Source organism: Eubalaena glacialis, chromosome 6 (genome assembly GCF_028564815.1).
Source record: "Eubalaena glacialis isolate mEubGla1 chromosome 6, mEubGla1.1.hap2.+ XY, whole genome shotgun sequence".
Classification (NCBI taxonomy): Eukaryota; Metazoa; Chordata; class Mammalia; order Artiodactyla; family Balaenidae; genus Eubalaena; species Eubalaena glacialis.
Genome location: NC_083721.1, coordinates 59,908,581 through 59,928,138, shown reverse-complemented (window position 1 = coordinate 59,928,138; position 19,558 = coordinate 59,908,581). Strand labels below are relative to the sequence as shown.

Below are 19,558 nucleotides of genomic sequence, written 5' to 3'. Positions count from 1 at the left end.
AGAGCCCAGAAATAAAACTACACACCTATGGACAATTAATCTTTGACAAAGGAAGCAATAATATACAATGGAGAAAAGACAGTCTCTTTAGCAAGTGGTATTGGGAAAGTTGGATAGCCTCATGTAAGTCAATGAAGCTAAAACGCACCCTCACACCATACACAAAAACAAACTCAAAATGGCTTAAAGGCTTAAACATAAGACAAGACACTATAAAGCTCCTAGAAGAGAACATAGGCAAAACATTCTCTGACATAAATCGTGCCAATGTTTTCTTAGGTCAGTCTCCCAAGGCAATAGAAATAAAAGCAAAAATAAACAAATGGGACCTAATCAAGCTTATAAACTTTTGCACAGCAAAGGAAACCATAAAAAAATGAAAAGACAACTACACACTGGGAGAAAATATTTGCAAATGATGCAACCAATAAGGGCTTAATTTCCAAAATATACAAACAGCACACACAATTCCATAACAAAAAAAAACACAAACAATCCAATCAAAAAATGGGCAGAAGACCTAAATAGAAATTTCTCCAGAGAAGACATACAGATGGCCAAGAGGTACATGAAAAATGCTCTTCATTGCTAATTATTAGAGAAATGCAAATCAAAACTACAATGAGGTACCACCTCACACTGATCAGAATGGCCATCATTAAAAAGTCTACAAATAATAAATGCTGGAAAGAGTGTGGAGAAAAGAGAACCCTCTTACATTGTTGGTGGGAATGTAAATTGGTGCAGCCACTATGGAAAATAGTATGGAGGCTCCTCAAAAAACTAAAAATACGATTGCCATATGATCCAGCAACTCCACTCTTGGGCATATACCCATATAAAACTGAAATTTGAAAAGATATATGCACCCCTATGTTCATAACAGCACTATTTATAGTAACCAAGACATGGAAACAACCTAAATGTCCATCAACAGATGAATGGATAAAGAAGATGTGGTGTATATATACAATGGAATATTACTCAGCCATTAAAAAGAATGAAATAATGCCATTTGCAGCAACATGGATGGACCTAGAGATACTAAGCAAAGTAAATCAGAAAGAGAAAGACAAATACCATGTGATATCACTTATATGTGGAATGTAAAATATGACACAAATGAACATATCTATGAAACAGAAAGACTCACAGACATAGAGGACAAACTTGTGGTTGCAGGACAGAGGAGAAGTATTGGGAGTTTGGGATTAGCAGCTGCAAACTATTATATATAGGATGGGTAAACAACAAAGTCTTACTATATAGCACAGGGAAATATATTCAATATCCTGTGATAAATCATAATGGAAAAGAATATGAAAAAGAATATATATGTGTATAACTGAGTCACTTTGCTGTACAGAAATTAACATAACACTTTAAATCCACTATATTTCAATACAATTAAAAAAAATAAAACCAAATACTCCTTAATGAAGAATATCAGCAATTAACAGTCATAGTTTTCAAATACATAACTCTCTGACGTTAGGCAGGATTCCTAATCAACTCATATTATGTACCAAAAAGTAAGTAGTTAGAAAATTATACTCAGGAAGACCTTTCAATATTATCCCATCATGCAGCCTTCACCCTCTCTATGAGACTTTTTGCAGGGAAGGCAGAATGGTGATGTCTTAACTAAGCCATTATATTCCTGACTCTATAAGAATTCTTAAATAAACCAGTTCTTTTCCTGTCATAAAATGCTCCAAAATGATTTTCCTTAGCATAAATAGCTCTCCCAGCTCCCATCTCTAATCACAAAAGTCTAAAAAGGACTACCTAGGGCTTGATTTATACCATCTTTTTTTTGAGACTGAAAAAGTTCAAAGAATCACTCTTATCCAAAAGACCTCTAACTGGCCTTGGCAGCTGAAGTCAGTCTGAAGTTGAAAGTGCCAACTAAATGTCACTCGCCATCTGGTTCTACAAGGATTGAGTCATTAGCCACTGCAGTCGCTGACTTTCAACACACCTTGAAAGGAGTTCAGGATGGAGATAAGGAATGAGGCACTCTGTGCTCTGGGAAAATTGGCATATATTTTCAGAAGAAAACTTTATAAACCTAATTTCTTGTATGTTCCTGTACTTAGAAAAATCATTAACAGAGATATCTGTTCTTTGTGACTAGCAGCAACCTTCCACTGAGATGTGTGCTTGACTGCAAGTACCCCTTCTCCAAAAATCACATATGTACTGACCTCCCTCCTTACATCCTCAGAGCAGCTCCTCAGAGCTATCCCCAGGCTATAGTCCTTAATAAATCTCCAAATAAAACTGAACTCACAGCTCTCATGTTGTGCTTTTTTTTTTTTTTTTTTAGTCGACAAAAGCCACACAAGAACTGGGAAGCCATAACATACTCCAGACATGTAAATATGTTTCAGCCTTTCTGGACACATTGGAGTGATACAGACCTAAGTTCAAAGTCAAGGCCATCTTTCCACAAGTACTTATTGAATAGGAAAATGAATAAAGTGCATGCCCTGTTTGCACTTATATCCTAGATTACTATTGGGGTGTCTTAAGCAAGTCCCTTGACTTCTGTGAGCCTAGTGTCCTCATCCATAATATAGAGGAAATGGCATTTATCCCATAGAATTCTTGCATGAACTAATAAGAAATTATACCTAAAACATTTAACGCAGCATGTAGATTATAGAAAGCGCTCAACAAATGATTATTCTAATTATACTATCCTATGATCTTGGAGATATAGCAAAACAGGCTTTGCATTGGTAATTAATTCTCTTACAGTAATGCCTAAGGATAGGAAAGTTAATTTAAAGATTCCAACTCAACCTTCCTCTGATTTCACCATCATCTGCTTACAAACATCCAGGCTTTTATTTAGAATTTAATTCATATAATTTCTCATATGTATTAGGCACTGGAGTAAGCACCAAGAAGGACAGAGAATGTATGATTCGAAGATTTGTTATTTTGGCTTCTTTGTGTGGGTGTGAGTATTTCTGGACTTTCATTTGTGGAGCAGAGGTAGATTATTTAGTCCAGAGTTGTTTTCACAGCAATAAATGTGCATATTATACGTGTCCTGCTCCTTCCTGCTACCTTACACAATCATAAGAAATTTTCATGATCATTAGCTAACGCTTCCACAGCTCAGCTTCTCCATCTAATGGCCTGAGTAAAACTCAAAGTTGAAAGTTAGGGAGCCATCCCCAGCCTTTTCTTAAATTATAATGGAAGGTTGATTTCCAACACTCATCCCTATGGTGCTGACTCTCTGAACGCAAGAAGGCTTTGCTCAACACTGGAACTAATTAAACCACCCTTGGGGCAGAGTCCAGGCTGTTTGCTCAAGCTGCCCTACCCAACGTCTAGGATATTTTAATTTATACTAGTGAGGAGTCAACAATTGCCCTACTCACTGGCTAACTCCCTTGTCCATTTTGTCTTTCCTCCATGATGCTGAAAAACTCTGGTTCCCTGCTTCTGACCTCTAGGTGGTACAACACATAGAGAGGCCACTGAGGAGAGGGACTTTAAAGTAAATTTTTAATTTTTTCCTGAAAGTAATAGGGAAGAGAAAGGTTAGTTATAACAGTGTGTCAAGACACCTTCATACTCTCTCTCTCTCTCCTACACACACACACACACACACACACACCACTTTCTTCACACACAAAATGGCAGACCATTGGCTGTTATCTCAGATTTCCTGTATATGGTGTAGAGGAACAAAACTTGCCACCCTAGACTATCCCTTTAGCTTGAGAATTATTTGGGGCTGATTTTTTTTAAAAAGCAAAAAGTTCAAGAACTCTTTCTTTTTACCACCCCCTCCTTAACTGCCTAAAAGAATTTAGACAAAGAGCCTGGTCCAGGAAGAGCACTACCACCAGAGAAACCTACAAAGAATTCGGGCTACGTGTGGTATGGGGAGTTCAGCAGAGCCTGGAGCCCAAAGTCCTGTCTGTGTCCCATTGTCTCTGCATGGTCCAGCAAACATTTGTTACCCAACATTTACTTCTCCATCTCCATGTGAATTGCCTTCCTCCCCTTTGAAGTCTCAAGCCCCTACCCCCTTCTTCTTCTCTCAGAAGGCATATTAGCCTCATCTGCCTAACTTGTCCTTGGGCCTCATATTCTTATGGAGCCCCCGTAAGTATATAATTAAATTTGTTTTTTTTCCTGTTAGTCTGTCTCCTGTGGATTTAATTCTTAGACCAGCCAGAAGAACCTAGAAGGGTAGAGGAAGTTCAGTTTAGTTTTGGTTTTTTTCTCCCCACAACAGAATAGAAAGCTTTAGATAACTTGGAAGAAATTCCTTAAAATTTATTGTAATTATTCAACCTGGGAAAGGAAGTGGTTTTGACACAGGAGAATGGGAGAAACAGATTAGGGCAGCCCCAGATATCTTAGATCTGTATGCAGTAGACATCCCTAGTTTTTATATATGCTTTGTTAAGAATTTTCTTTCCTCACTGTTCAACTAACTTACTGAGGAAAGGGTTTCCTGAATTTCAGATATTCCCAAGATAAGAAAATTTGCTATCTTAATATCTTTCCTAGGATAAATTACCTGAGGGATTAATGAAAAATTGAATGGAGGTTCTACTGGAGAAATATAATTAAAAACACACAACCTCCTGCTGCCCCAGAAAATCTCTCCACAAAAGTAGAAGGAAGAGAAAGTTTTATTATTGAATAAGCATTAAACCAGAATGTAATGAGAATCATAGGCAATCCACTAAGGAGATTACAAAAACAAAGAAATCTTGCCCTTTTATGTAGCCAAACAGATACAATCCATTGTATACACTTTTTCAAGATAAACAATGTCTAGTCCTCAAATAAGAGGACTTGACTGCATTATTTTTCACACATTATTCACCCTAAATGCATTTGGTAATATGTTTGCTGATTGTCCTTAAAAGAGAAATTTTCCTCTTATCCTTTTACTTGTAGGTAGGTTTGAAATTTGGAGCCAGGGGCCAGCTGAAGTTTGGTTCCTATTCTCCCAGGAAAACCGGGAGATAAGGGCCTTATCTTCCTTGTGATTGCATTTCAAAAAGATGGGCCCCAGGTCCCGGGGGAAATGTTCCTGAATTTTTAATTCAATTTTTAAAAGATTTACATGTATCTTAAAGATGGAGAGAAAGAACTTACAAGTTTTCTAAAATAAATGCTCTAAAAAAAGGGAGGGGAAAAAGTCTCTGCCCTTATTTTCAACAGAGAGAATTAGGATATTATCTTTCATTTGTATTTTCCCTTGCAGGACTAAAATGTTATAAATCATAATATATTTTACTTCATGCATTGAGCCCTCCTAGACTGGCATAACCCTCCTTCCCCTCTCACAAGCCCTACTCACTCCAGAATACTTTGTCCTCCTAGGCAAGGGTTGTCCACCTCTCAGCCCATTTGTCATAAAGTGCTCCTGGAAACCCCCCACATAGACAGCCTGACGTCTGGAGAGCAGCAACGGGGGCAAGAGTGATGTGTGATGGGTCTGGTGTTGCACGACTAGTACCCCAGCTTCTCTAACATGGTTTCTTCTAAGCTGCTTCCCCACGCTGCCCTGCCTGTTGCAGGTATGACCTCTCCATTACTCTAGGACAAGCAGTAAGGTCTTTTGCACTTTGTTTCATTTCATTTCAAGGAGCTCCATGAGGGCAGGCCTGTATCTGCTTCGTTCACCACTAAATCCACAGTGCCCAGCATACAATAGGTGCTCAGCATATACTTGTTGAAGGAATGAAGGAACAAATGAGTGGCCAAACTTGAACCAACCATCAACTATAAGAATAATTTTAAAAATCTGTAATTCCTGTCCCCAAGTTAATTTCTTTCATTTTTTAACCTTTCTTTCTATTGAGATAATTTACGTATAGTAGAATGCATGCTTTTTGGTATACAGCTCTATGAATTATGAGAAATGCATACAGTCATGTATGTCACCACCACCACAAGATACAGAACAATAACAAAAAAATTCCCTCCTGATCCTTGAAGATCAAACCTTCCCCTACCCCTTCTCTGGCCACCACTGATGTGTTTTCTGTTCCTACAGTTTTGCCTCATCCTGAATGTCACAAAAGGTAGATATTAAATCTGGATTCTTCCACTCAGCATAATGCATTTGAGAATCATCTATGTTGTTGTATATATTAGTAGTCCATTTCTTTTTATAACTGGGCAGAATCCCATCGTGTGGATGTGACATAGTTTGTTTAGCCATTCACTATTTGAGATTATCTGGGTTATTTCCAGGGGTTTTTTTCTGTTTTGTTTTGGGTTTTTTTTGGCAATTATGAGTAAAGCAGCTATAAACATACACATACAGGTTCTTAGAGATCTTAATTTTTTATTTCTCTTGGGTAAATGCCTAAGAGTGGGGTTGCTAGGTTGTGTCGTAAGGCTATGTTTAACTTTATAAGAAACTGCCGTACTCTTTTCCAAAGAGGCTAAACCATATTGCATTCCCATCAGCAGTATGTGAGACTTCTAGATGCTCCGCTTCCCTTGTCAGCACTTGGTATTATCAGTTTTTGTTTTTGTTTTCAATGTTATCCATTCTAATAGATGTGCAAAAGTATTGCATTGTAGTTTTGATTTACATTATTACACCCCTAATGACTATGGTGTTGAGCACCTTTTCATGAATGTTTGCCATCTGTGTATTTTCTTTGATGAAATATCTGTTCAAATATTTTGCCTGTTTTGTTATTTGATGTTTGTTCTATTCTTAGTAAGTTTTGAGAGTTCTTTACACACTTTGGATAAAAATCTTTTTACCAGATGTATGTTTTGCTAATATTTTCTACTGGTCTATGGCTTGATTTTTAAGCTTTTTTGTTTTAAAACAAAGTTCCCCCCATCTGATGTTTCTAGGACTACAAAGTGCTTTAATAAGTTCAGGCATCTGAGGTGAAAAACCCCCATGGCTTGTTTACAATTGCAGACGGGGCTTCCCCATTTGTTCAAAACTCTCATTGACTAACGACTTCTGGTTAAGGGCAATAACCCAGTTGGTTCAGCCTCTGACATTTTAGGAAGTTGTGCATGTGTGCACTTCTAAATCTCCTCCCCCCGGGCTCCTCCTCTCCTCTGCAAAGGGATACTCTCTTCTCAGCTCTCTCTGCCCTGGTGGCTGAGCAACGCAGCCCTGTCTCTAAGTCAGGAGCAGCCCTTGTCAGAACACAGGGCAAGCCGAGGGGAAGGCACCAAGAGGACTGAGAGGATGGGGAACTCTCTGCTGAGGGAAAACAGGTGAGCCCAGACTCCCTAATGGGGAGCAGAGGAGATGGGTCTGGGCAATGTAGCCAGAAAGAGAAAAAGAGGTCTACTCTTAGGGAGAAAGCAATTGGGTAAGGGACTGACAAGAATGAAGTGCCTACTACGTGCCAGAGAACACGTTCAATTCCTTATAGGTTGGCCTTCTCCCCAGAATCACAGTGAGCAGCTGGTGGAGGACAGCTGAAAGGCAAGACTTTATCAAGGAAGTTCTGTGCAATAGACTACCCCCTAAGAAATGGAACAACTTTCTGGGGGCCCGGAGGGTACGCTCTTCTGAGGTTAAAGACACCACCACCCTTTTAGTCACTATTAAATTTCGAAATAAACAGCAAGCTTCCTGATAGCATAAGACCTTACCTGGTGCACATTCCCTGCAACAGGTAAGCAGAGGTCATTGAAATTGGTAGAGAACTTGGCTTAACTTTTCTGGGCCTCAGTTTCCTCCTGATAACTGGAAATAATAACACAATACCTATGCTGGAGGGTTCTAGTGTGTGTGATGTTAGCATAGTACCTGATACAGAGTAGGGTTCGATAATTAGAAGATATTCTTTTTTTGGACCATCATCTTCATTAATGTCAAAGCAGCCATTGTAAAAATTAGTACCACCCAAAACAAGGGAATCCCTATGGCACAAAGTGAGGTGGTTTGGAGAAAATGAGCTAGCTGGGGAGTTGGGGGGTGGTCTTTACAGGATTGTGTTTGGTGTCCCAGAGCTCAGTTCATGCCATTGAGAGCTAGAACATAGAATCCAAAAAGCCACCTGCCAAAAGGAGGCTTGGTGAGCCCGAAGAATGTCTCCCGGCCCTCCCTGAGGGTCAGTGTTGTCTGGGACTTCTCCTCCTCAGATCCTCACAGCCTTCAGTCTGAAACTCTAGCATTCTTCTATCAGATTATAAGTCCCTATTTTTATGTCTAGATGTGAGGTCCTCAAAAGTAGAGACTGTTCCTTATTCATCTTTGAATTTCTGTTTCCTAACATTGTTTCTGGCATATAGTAGGCACTCAATAAACGCCGAATGAATGATTGGAAACCTAAATAAATACTGTCTTGAAAAGAAAAATAAAACAAAATACAGATAAGATGTGACTGAGAAAGTTATGATTGATGTTACATTTGTAATTTTGTATTTTAGAACTTTGGTGAGGCAGTGAAGGATTGTGACATTAATACATGTTAGTTGTAAAAGAAATTGGAGAATAAATAAAGTATAAACAAGAAAATAAACTGGGAAGTCACAATTATAACTACTTATAACATTAGAAGCATTATCTTTATTTTACTGTCCATATTTATCAGAGATGTGTATTTTTTCATCCGTGAAGAGCTAATATGCCTTTTGCCCGCTTTTGTTTTGGATTTTGGTCTACTTTGTTTTATTGATTGTAAAAGCTATTTTTACTTTGAAGAAATTAGCCCTTTCTCATAAATATTACCAAAAATATTTTTGTCCAATCTGAGTGTCTTGTGCCATACAGAATTTTTATGTTTTTCTTATATATTTAAACATAATTGAATTAAATCTAGGAAGCTTTTTGGTTTCTACCAATTTATGCTTAAAATTATTTCCCCATCCCAAAATAAGACAAAGCCAAAGTATAATTTTGATAGTTTTATTGCTTTACATTTAGCATCATACATTCATTATATGGTATCAGATAGAAATACATATTTTTCTACATACTCAGTTGGCCCAGCATCTTCATTTCTATGCTGACTTAAAATGCCTTCCTTAATATACTCAAAAGTCTTATACTTACTTGGATCTGAGTTTCAACTTCACCCTTACCACCTGGTCATCATCCAGTCAGCACACTCCACCATGTCTCTCCAGATCAAATTCGTTACAAAAAGCAGGGAAATTCCTACCATCAGGCAGAATGGCACCGATTCCCTTCATGAGAGGAGCTCAGAGTTTCAGAGGATGAATCTGCCAGAAGCAAACTCAGCTTCTCCCACTTATTCCCACTTGTCCTCAGACAAGTTGCATAAATTTTTTTAACCTCAATTTCTTCATGGGTAAGACATAGAATCATAATATCTACCTCATGAATTTATTCTGGGATTAAGTGAAATATAACATAGAAAATGTATATGTTATTTACATTTAGGAAGTAGTATGTATAGTAAGTAATATATATATAATAGTAAGTAGCATTTATAGTGTGTGTGCATATATATATGTGTGTGTATATATATATATATATATATATATATAGTAAGCACATAGTAAATTGTGTTTAATTTTTAGTTTCTTTTTCTCTATACCCTAAACTTCCCACCAATAAAAAGATAGTTGTACAGAAACCCAACCCAAACAATGAGCCAATTTATTTTCTTTATTTAATTCTTTCCTTCCCTTTTATCCCATGTTCTCTGCCTTGGTGTTTTCTGTGAAAATTGCAATTTACATGAGACAAGGCCAGTGCCCTTCTCGGGCACTGATATTCTTGCATTTAGCTTATTGCTTTACATTTAGCATCATACATTCATTATATGGTGTCAGATAGAAATACATATTTTTCTACATAGTTACTCAGTTCAGAAAGATGCCCAGACTTAGCCTCAATGTCTGACTGCAGAGAGACCCTGAGCCTTTCTGCCATTAAAGAGATAACAAGTCCTGTTTATATAGCTATACCTTGAGGTCAGTAAGGCAGATCTGATGATCTGAGCCAGTTAGAATTGCTCTGTTCTTAGCCACTCCTTCATTTATCAAATACTTATTGAAAATATATTTACTATGTGCCAGACACTGTAGCATATGCTGGTAATCTATACCATGATGAACAGACAAAATGGTCCCCAACCTTGTGAAATTCACCTTCTAGTGTAGGATATAGACAAGTGAGCAGAAAATTATAATAGAGTGTAAATAGGAGAAATTCAGAGTGCAGCGGGATCCTATGTAAACATTGCCTAATCGGTGCCTAGAAGAAATTTCTCAAATGTCCACACACTTTTACTTTGATTTCCTGGAGATAACTCTGTGTGTCCTTCATCACAAGAGGCCACATAAATCGCTGGAATTGGAGATAAGCAAGCCTTTTTTCCTTTGCTGGGAACACAGCAGAAAGTTCCTTCTCTGATTAGGAGTTGATAATGTCATATTTCCAAAGGTCCAGTTAATGTACTGGGAGGATGAAGCCATTCTAGTATGACAGATGTGTTCAAGTCACCTAGAATGAATATTCTCTTGGGGGAGAAAAAAAAAAAGGGTTTTCACAGAAATGACAAAGGGAAGAGAGTCACCCTAACAAAGCTGCAGAAACTAAACTTGTGATTTGTGTCATCTCTTGGGTATTTTAGATGCTGGGACTGCCACATCGCTGACGGGTGTTTCTGCCTTCCATGGTGAGTGGAGAACTGTTTTCAGGGGTTATTTCCCTATAAGTGTAGTTTCAACGTGGTATTTGCTGTAAGTTACCTGTGAATTACCCACTGTCTGTGGCCACAGTGGAAGCTGGGCACTAGCCCAGGCACCATCATCTGAGAGTCAGTCAGGGAAGTAACGCTTCGAGTTTGATGAGAAACAGGAACAATAGTCTCATGGGTGGTTACACACTCTTCAAACGGGAAAGCCTCAGAAGCAAGGATGAAACTGGTTATCAATGTAGAGAAAGGCCCCTTAATCACACTGCAAATCGCAGCGTCTACCTGGGACAGAAGCATTCATTTCTGTCCCTTGCACAGAGAACATATAGCCAGGATGACCATATAATTCATTGTCCAAACTGGGAAACTTTTGCGAGTGAAAAGGAGGCTAAAAATAGTTAAGTGTCACTAAATGATTGATAACAACATTAACTAAACTGTCTGTGTAAACCAGGACATATGGTCATTCTCCTTAGAGCAGATGTTGTCCTTGCCTCCTGTGATGATAACTGGCTGCCATTATATTTATACTGTGTTTTTCCGAGGGTCATCAGTACAGTGCAGTGACCTCTGTGCTCATACGGGAGGTGTTTGATTGCTTGCTTGCTTGATTGTTTGTTTGGATATCATAGATTGGGATTGAGGTTGGGATTGGATATAACAATGGTTCCTTGATATAAAAGAAATTGAAATTTTGTCAGAAAAAAACTCTTCAAAAAGTTATGTAGAGGGGACTTCCCTGCTGGCGCAGTGGTTAAGAATCCACCTGCCAATGCAGGGGACACGGGTTTGAGCCCTGGTCCAGGAAGATCCCACATGCCGCAGAGCAACTAAGCCCGTGCACCACAACTCCTGAGCCTGCGCTCTAGAGCCCGTGCTCCACAACAAGAGAAGCCATTGCAGTGAGAAGCCCGCACACCACAACAAAGAGTAGCCCCCACTCACCGCAACTAGAGAAAGCCCGCGCACAGCAACGAAGACCCAACGCAGCCAATTAAAAAAAAAAAGTTATGTATAACATAACCATAGTTCTCCATCTATAAATCAATTCCATACCAGCCTCAGAAAAAGGAGGGGGAATGAGAAAAAGGGAGAGAGAGAAACACAAAGGAGTAGATTTCTATTCGGTCTTATCTTTAATTTTTTCTTTTTCCTATCCTCTTATTTATCTGGCTGAAGGAGGTATTATAAGAGGCTTATAACTTTAACAAATGAGTTAAGCATAAGTTTTCATAGTTGAGTGTAACTCCCTTTGAGAGTTTCTGAGTATTAAAACAACCGATTTCCTTTCCTTTTCTTTTATAGGAAAAAAATGCACATTTTTAAAGTGAGACAAGACTCCCCAAAGCAAAGTAAGTCATTGCTTTCACATCATTTTTACTTTTGACAGACTTAGGTTTCCAAGCTGCCCCTTCCCTCTGCTCCCAAAGCTCCTTGGGCATATTTCTAGTATAACACTCACACATTTGCTGCAATTTGTTCAATTGCGTGTCTCTTTTTCTCCACTAAATTGGGAGCTCATTGAGGCAAGAACGGGCTTATCGATCTCCATAGCCTTCTGTCACTTCCCGAGGTCTGCAGGCTGAAGGAGTTAAATGGGAACAATAAAAGCAAAAGGTGGAGGTGTGAGGCACATGTAAGGAACTGCAAGGAGGCCAGTGTGGGCACAGAGAGCACAGAGGAGGGGCAGGGCCTTGGGGTCAAGTTTAGGGTTAGGGTTTTTGTCTTGAGAGCTACAGGAGGCACTGAAAGGCTTTAAACAAGGGCCAAGTATGACCACATTTGCATTAAAGACATCACCCAGTTTGCTGTGCAGAGAACAGATTGTAGGAGGGAGTGGCAAGAGCGGATGCTGGAAGACCACTTAGGAGGCTGATGCAACGGTCTCTGGTGACTGAACAGGGCTAAAGTTAAGGAAAGAAAAGCATTTGAAGGAGAGGGTGGTGAAGAGTGTCACGTGTAAGGGGGGAAGCAAAGGAAGTACAGGCCTGAGGACAGGCCACAACTGTTTCTAAAGAAGAAAAACAAATGAGTTTTGCTTTTGCCTTCCTGGGTTTAAAGAGGAGAGCCTGGTTCATTCACTCTGACTCTGAAAAAACGAGCCCTATTGGTGTGTAAAAAAATCATACAGCCCTCCCACCCCTAGCCTTTTCACCCAGGGGAATTGTGGGTGCAGGAAACCCCAATCTCCATCACAGCAAAACAGAAATAGAAATAGACCTCTAATGGTAGAAATAAGACCTCTAATGCTGAAACTCAGAGACCCTTTTCTTTTTTTAAATTTTATGGAAGTTATTGACTTACAACGTTATACTAGTTTCAGGTGCACAACATAGTGATTTGATATATATACCATATATATCAAATATATATAATATACCATCACCATACAAAATTATTATAGTACTATTCACAATATTCCCTATACTGCATATTATGTTCTCATGACTTATTTATTTTATAACTGGATGTTTGTACCTCTTAATCTCCGTCACCTATTAACTCACACCCCCGCCCCCTCCCCTCTGGTAACCACCAGTTTGTCCTCAGTATCTATGAGTCTGTTTCTATTTTGTTATGTTTGTTCGTTTGTTTTGTTTTTTAGATTCTACATATAAGTGAAATCATACGATATTTTTCTTTCTCTGTCTGACTTATTTCACTCAGCATAATACCCTCTAGATTCATCCATGTTGCTGCAAATGGCAAGATTTCCTTCTCTTTATGGCTGAGTAATATTTCATTGTATATACACATAACACATCTTCTTTATCCATTCATCTACTGAGGGACACTTAGGTTGCCTCCCTGTCTTGGCTGTTGTAAATAATGCTGCAATGAACATTGGGGTGCATATATCTTTTCAAATTAGTCCTTTTGTTTTCTTCAGATCAATACTCAGAAGTGGAATTGCTGGATCGTATGGTAGTTGTATATTTAATTTTTTGAGGAAACTCCATACTGTTTTCCATAGAGGTTGCAGCAATTTACAATCCCACCAACAGTGAAAAAAATTCCCATTTATCCACATCCTTGACAACAGTAGTTATTTGTTGTCTTTTTAATAATATCCAGTATAGTAGTATAGTATTTGTACCATAGTACTACTATAGTAATAGCATACTATAGTAGTATAATATAGTTTGAAATCATCAAGCATGACACCTCCAGCTTTGCTTTTTTTTCCTCAAGACTGCTCGGCTATTCTGCATCTTTTGAGGTTTCATACAAACTTTAGGATCATTTATTCAAGTCCTGTGAAAAACAGTATTAGTTTTTCCAATCCATGAGCACAATATATTTTTCCATTTTTTGTGCATGGTCTTCAATTTCTTTCATCTATGTCTTATAGTTTTCAGAGTACAAGTCTTTTACCTCCTGGGTTAGATTTATTCTAGGTATTTTATTCTTCTTGATACAATTGTAAATAGGATTGTTTTCTTAATTTCTCTTTCTGATAGTTTGTTACTAATGTATAGAAATGCAACAGATTTCTGTATGTTAATTTTGTATCCTGCAACTTTACTGAATTTATTAGTTCTAATAGTTTTTTGGTGGCGTCTTTAGGGTTTTCTATATATAGTATTATATCATCTGCAAAGAGTGACAGTTTTACTTTTTCCCTTCTAATTTGCATGCCCTTTATCTCTTTTTTTTGTCTGGTTGCTGGGGCTAGACTTCCAATATTATGTTGAATAAAAGTGGTGAGTGTTGGGCATACTTGTCTTGTTTCTGATCTTAAAGGAAAAGATTTCAGCTTCTCATCATCGAGCATGATGTTAGCTGTGAGCTTGATGTATATGGTCTTTATGCTGAGGTATATTCCCTCTATATTCAGTTTGTTGAGAGTTTTTATCATAAATAGATGTTAAATTTTGTCAAATGCTTTGTCTGCATCTATTGAGGTGATCATATGATTTTTATCCTTCATTTTGTTAATGTGGTGTATCACATTGATTGATTTGTGGATATCGAATTATCCTTGCATCCCTGGAATAAATTCCACTTGACCACAGTGTATGATCCTTTTGATGTATTGTTGAATTTGGTTTGTTAATATTTTGTTGAGGATTTTTGCATCTAAGTTCATCAGGGATATTGGCCTGTACTTTTTTTTTTTCTGTCTGCTTTTGGTATCAGGGTAATGCAGGCTTTGTAAAATGAGCATGGAAGCATTCCTTCATCTTCAATATTTTGAAAGACTTTGAGAAGACTAGGTATTAACTCTTCTTTAAATGTTTGATCGAATTCACCTGTGAAGCCGTCTCACCCTAAACTTTTGTTTGTTGGGAGTTTTTTGATTACTGATTCTACTGATACTAGTAATTGGTCTGTTCATTTTTTCTATTTCTTTCTGAATCAGTCTTGGAAGATTGGATGTTTCTAGGAATTATCCATCTCTTCTAGATTGTCCAGTTTGTTGGCTTACTTGTAGTTGTCTCTTGTGATTGTGTGTGTGTGTGTGTGTGTGTGTGTGTCTGTGTATATCAGTTAGTTTTAAGCTGATAGTTACTTAAGTTTGAATGCATTCTAAAGGCACTACATTTTTACTGCCCCCCCTATGTTTATGTTATTGTCATCATATTTCACATTTTTATTCTGTGTAGCCCTTAACTTCTTATTGTAGTTATAGTTGATTTTACTACTTTGGTATTTTAACCTTCATACTAGCTTCTCAAGCGGCTGTTCCACTGGCTTTAATATATATTTGCCTTTACCAGTGAGATATTTTCTTTCATATATTGTCTTATTTTTAGTTATAATCTTTTCTTTTCTGCTTAAAGAAGACCCTTAAACATTTCCTGTAAGGCCAGTCTAGTGGTGATAAACTCCTTTAGTTTTTGCTTGTCTGGGAAATTTTACCTCTCCTTCAATTATGAATAATAACCTTGTTGGGTAGAGTTTTCTTGGGTTGTTAAGGTTTTTCCTTTCAGCACTTTAAATATATCATGCCACTCTCCTCTGGCCTGCAAAGTTTCTGCTAAAAAATCAGCTGATAGTCTTATAAGAGCTCCCTTGATGTGACTTGCTGTTTTTTTCTTGCTGCCTTTTCTCTATTTATCTTTAACTTTTGCCATTTTAATTATGATATGTCTTGGTATGGATCTCTTTGGGTTCATCTTGTTGCTTCCTGGACCTGGATGTCTGTTTCCTTCCCCAGATTAGGGAAGTTTTCAGCCATTATTTCTTTAAATACATTTTCTGCCTCTTTCTCTCACTCTTCTCCTTCAGGGACCCCCTATAATGTGAATGTTAGTTTGCTTGATGTTTTTTCCAGAGATTCCTTAAACTATCCTCATTTTAAAAAATTCTTTTTCCCTTTTGCTGTTCTGATTGGGTGATTTCCACTCTTCTGTCTTCCGATCACTGATCCTTTCCTCTGTATCATCTAATCTGTTGTTGATTCCCTCTAGTGTATTTTTCATTCCAGTCATAGTATTCTTCATCTCCGATTGGTTTTCTTTCTTACATTTTCTAATTCCCTGTGGAGGTTTTCACTGGGTTCCTCCATTCTTCTCCTGAGTTTGGTCAGCATCTTTATGATCATTATTTTGAACTCTATCAGGTAAATGACTTATCTTCATTTCATTAGGGTTTGTATCTGGGGGGTGATTTTGTTCTTTCATTTGGAACACTCCTCTGTCTCCTCGTTTTGTTTGATTTCCTGTGTTTGTTTCTATGAATTAGTCAAAACAGCTACCTCTCCCAGTCTTGCAGTCATGGCCTTGTGCAGGAGTAGCCTCTGTGTAGACCGTATGTGCTGGGCAGCTTTGGTGGGATGGCTGGAGCTGGGGTAGGAGTCGGGGGTGGAGAGCCGGAGTACACCCCCCCTGGTGTTGCCTTTGGGGGATGGCTGGAGCTTCTGTGGGCCTGGAGCATGCAGGGGCCATCTTGGCAGCCTGGCTGGGCACCTGGACTATGGTGGCCTCCAGTGCCTTTGAACCTGAGGAGTGTTCCAGTAGTTCCCTGCCCATTTGGCAGATGCTCTAGGGGTAGTAAATGGATTTCTTCACAGAGTCTAGGTGCCTTTTAAACTGCTATTCTTATTGCTGTGCCCCACCCCCGAGGGGGGGGCAGGTGAATGTACGCATGGGCCCCTCAGTGATACCCCTCCCTCCTGCAGGTTGCTGTATCAAGGATGGGGTTCCTGCCCATACCGTCTCTCCTACCCATCTCTATTTGGTCCTTCTGTCATTTATTGTGCAAAGCTGTTCAGTCAGCCCTCAGTTCTTCTTCAGAAAGAATTGCTCTATATGTAGGTGTAGATTTGGTGTGTCCACGGGAGGTGCTGACTGTAGGGTCTTCCTACGCCACCATCTTGGATCCCCACAGACCCTTTTCTTGCAGCGATAGTCACGGAAGTCCTAGATAAGCAGGGGAATTTATAGAGATGTGAGAATCTGGAATGTCAGTACTGAGGGAATATAAATCTTTACACAGCAAGGTGGCCTGCATCGGCACAACCACCTCCCACGTAGGGTGATATCATGAGGCTTCTTTGTGAATTCTCATGTTTGCTCATTGAGCTAGTGTGTTTGCCTCTTTGCTGAGTGGCCAGAGCCAGCTGGTTTTAAGTACATTGGCTTTTGAAAAATTGGTCTGCTTATGTTTGTTTCTGCCAGCAGTCTCAAAAATGGGAATGTTCAGTTTAAGAGTTTCTTTCTCTGTAAAGCTTTCCTTGAGCACCAGCTTCCACACTGCCATCGTCCCGTCACCTACAGTAGAAATGACAGCTTTCCTCTGCATTGTGGATCTCTCTTAGATCCTTGACTGCCTCCTATGCTTGCCTGTGAGCCCCTTGAGGACAGGGACTGTCTGATTCTTCTTTGTCTCTCCAGTTCCTGGTACAGGGTAGACATGCAACAAATTTTAGGTAAGGAAGGACAGAGAAGGAAAGGAGTGAGGAAGGGAGGGAAGTGTGATTTCCTATCCAAAGACCCACTGAATGTGTTTCCCTCCACTCAGTGTCTCAGCACAGCTCTGGCTGTTTCTTATCTAGATGGCCCTGTCACTCCCCAGGGATGTGTTGAAGATCAGGATAGCTGGAGGAGGACTACCCCTGCTGTTCCTTGGCTCTCTGGTTGCTTATCTTTCAGTGCCCCTCTCCTCCCCTCCCAGAAACCTCCCCATGACCTGAAATTCATTAAGTGTATTTTCTTTCTCCAGATGAAGAAACATCACCTGCTCCCATCCAGGTAATGCAAACATTTCTGAGACTTTTTCTGAGATGACAGTAGAAATGCAGACACCTCAGATAGCAGAAGAAGACCTCCAAGACCCCTTCTGACATTAACATTGAATTCTTTAGACACCAGTGCTTGTGAGCCCAGGGACATATGCAGAGCCTGACAGCAGAAGCAACAGCCATCTCTGTTGTACAATTTATTGAAAGGAACTAATATTTATTGGGCACTTAGTTTATGCCATGCAGTGGGCTGAGCGCTTCACGTGCATCATCTCATGTAACTGTCACAACAACCCTGTAAGATTTGTACTATTATTTTCCTACCCATTTTACAGATGAGAAAACTGAGACATTAAGTGATGTTCCCTCAAAGCCAGACAGCCGACAAGATGGCAGGGGCATGATTCAAAAACAAGTCTCACTCCCAAATCCATGCTCTTTCTCCTGTACCTTGCTGTTTTGCTTTTTATCTCCTGAGATTTCACTGAATGAGACCTTCTCTTAAGTGGATTCTCTTTTTAATAATGCAGATATCTCTAGAATGGGTGGTTAAATATCATAACCCAAGCACTTTAAGGTGTCTTCAGATTGTTCTCTTATATAAGACTGAGCAGCCTCAGGGTCCTGAGACTTTGGGAATTACATAGTGTGGTCTGGGGTCACTCTGGGACGTGGGGCAGAGAATGCATGCCTGAGTAGGCTGAGTTCTCTGAGCAGCATGAGAACTCTGGCAGCTTGGGCTAGTGGTTGGGCTGGGGCAGCCATGTAGGAAAACCAGACACAAGAGATGGAAGGGAAGAGACCATGGAAGACAGACTTTGCCCAAGGCTGAACCTCTGTTGAGACGAAGTATAAAGGGAATGGCAAGAGGCCAGGTCTTGATGATGGCTGTCCTTTGACCAGCAGGAGAATGTTGACCAGGGCTCCTCGGAGGATCTGTGTTACACCCTCATCAATCACAGCGTCCTCGGGAAAAGGCCATCAGGGAACGCTGCTGAGGAGTACTATGAGAACGTTTCCCTCAAGGCTGAGAGGCCCAGAGAGTCGCTGGGCGGAAACGGGACTGAGTATTCGCTTCTTTGTGTGCCTTCAGCCCCTAGGCATCCGTCCTCCCCAGAAGATGAATATGAACTTCTCATGCCCAGTAGAATCTTCTCTGACTCCCTGATATAGCCACATCCACTTATGCCCCCTTCTCAGGCTCAATCTTCTCATTTCTAATGAAGTGACTGGATCAGCACTTAATACCAGCAAATAAAAGCGAGGGATGGGGAGCTCTGGTTGAAGCAGGCATGGGGCACAAAGCCCTTACAGCTTATCTCCCCCTCAACACACACACAACGGCCCTTTCTGTAGGGGTCACTGGAGAATGTAGTTTGCAAGCCTCAGGGCCTCTTAGATCCTTCTCAATGTCCAACATCCAAAGATCAACCAACTATCCCAAACACCCACTCTCTGAGAAGGAAGTGACCATCTTTGGTTCTAAGTGGCTTTAAGAAATGGGCCATTCTACTCAGTGGTGGGAAGAACTCCCTGGTCCCCTGCCCCTCTGTTCAGGTTCTTCCTATAAAATGTCCACATGACTGTCCTCTGAAGTCACAGGGAAGCTTCACCCATCATAGTAAGTGCACCCAAAGGGGAGTCCTCATTCCACACGTGTGTAGACCCAGCTCCTCACTCACAGCCTTCCGGGTGGGCACCTGTGGCGTTCCTCTTACTCCACACC

General features: G+C 39.8%; 1 protein-coding gene across 1 annotated transcript; it reads left to right on the top strand.

The window, feature by feature from the left end:
• The first annotated feature begins 7,213 nt into the window (after positions 1-7,213).
• GCSAM (germinal center associated signaling and motility) lies at positions 7,214-19,005 on the top strand. The gene is made up of 5 exons (XM_061193072.1): positions 7,214-7,242; positions 10,581-10,625; positions 11,952-11,998; positions 17,814-17,842; positions 18,736-19,005. Exons 1-5 carry the CDS (start codon positions 7,214-7,216, stop codon positions 19,003-19,005), a joined length of 420 nt encoding a protein of 139 aa, XP_061049055.1.
• The last annotated feature ends 553 nt before the right edge of the window (positions 19,006-19,558 follow it).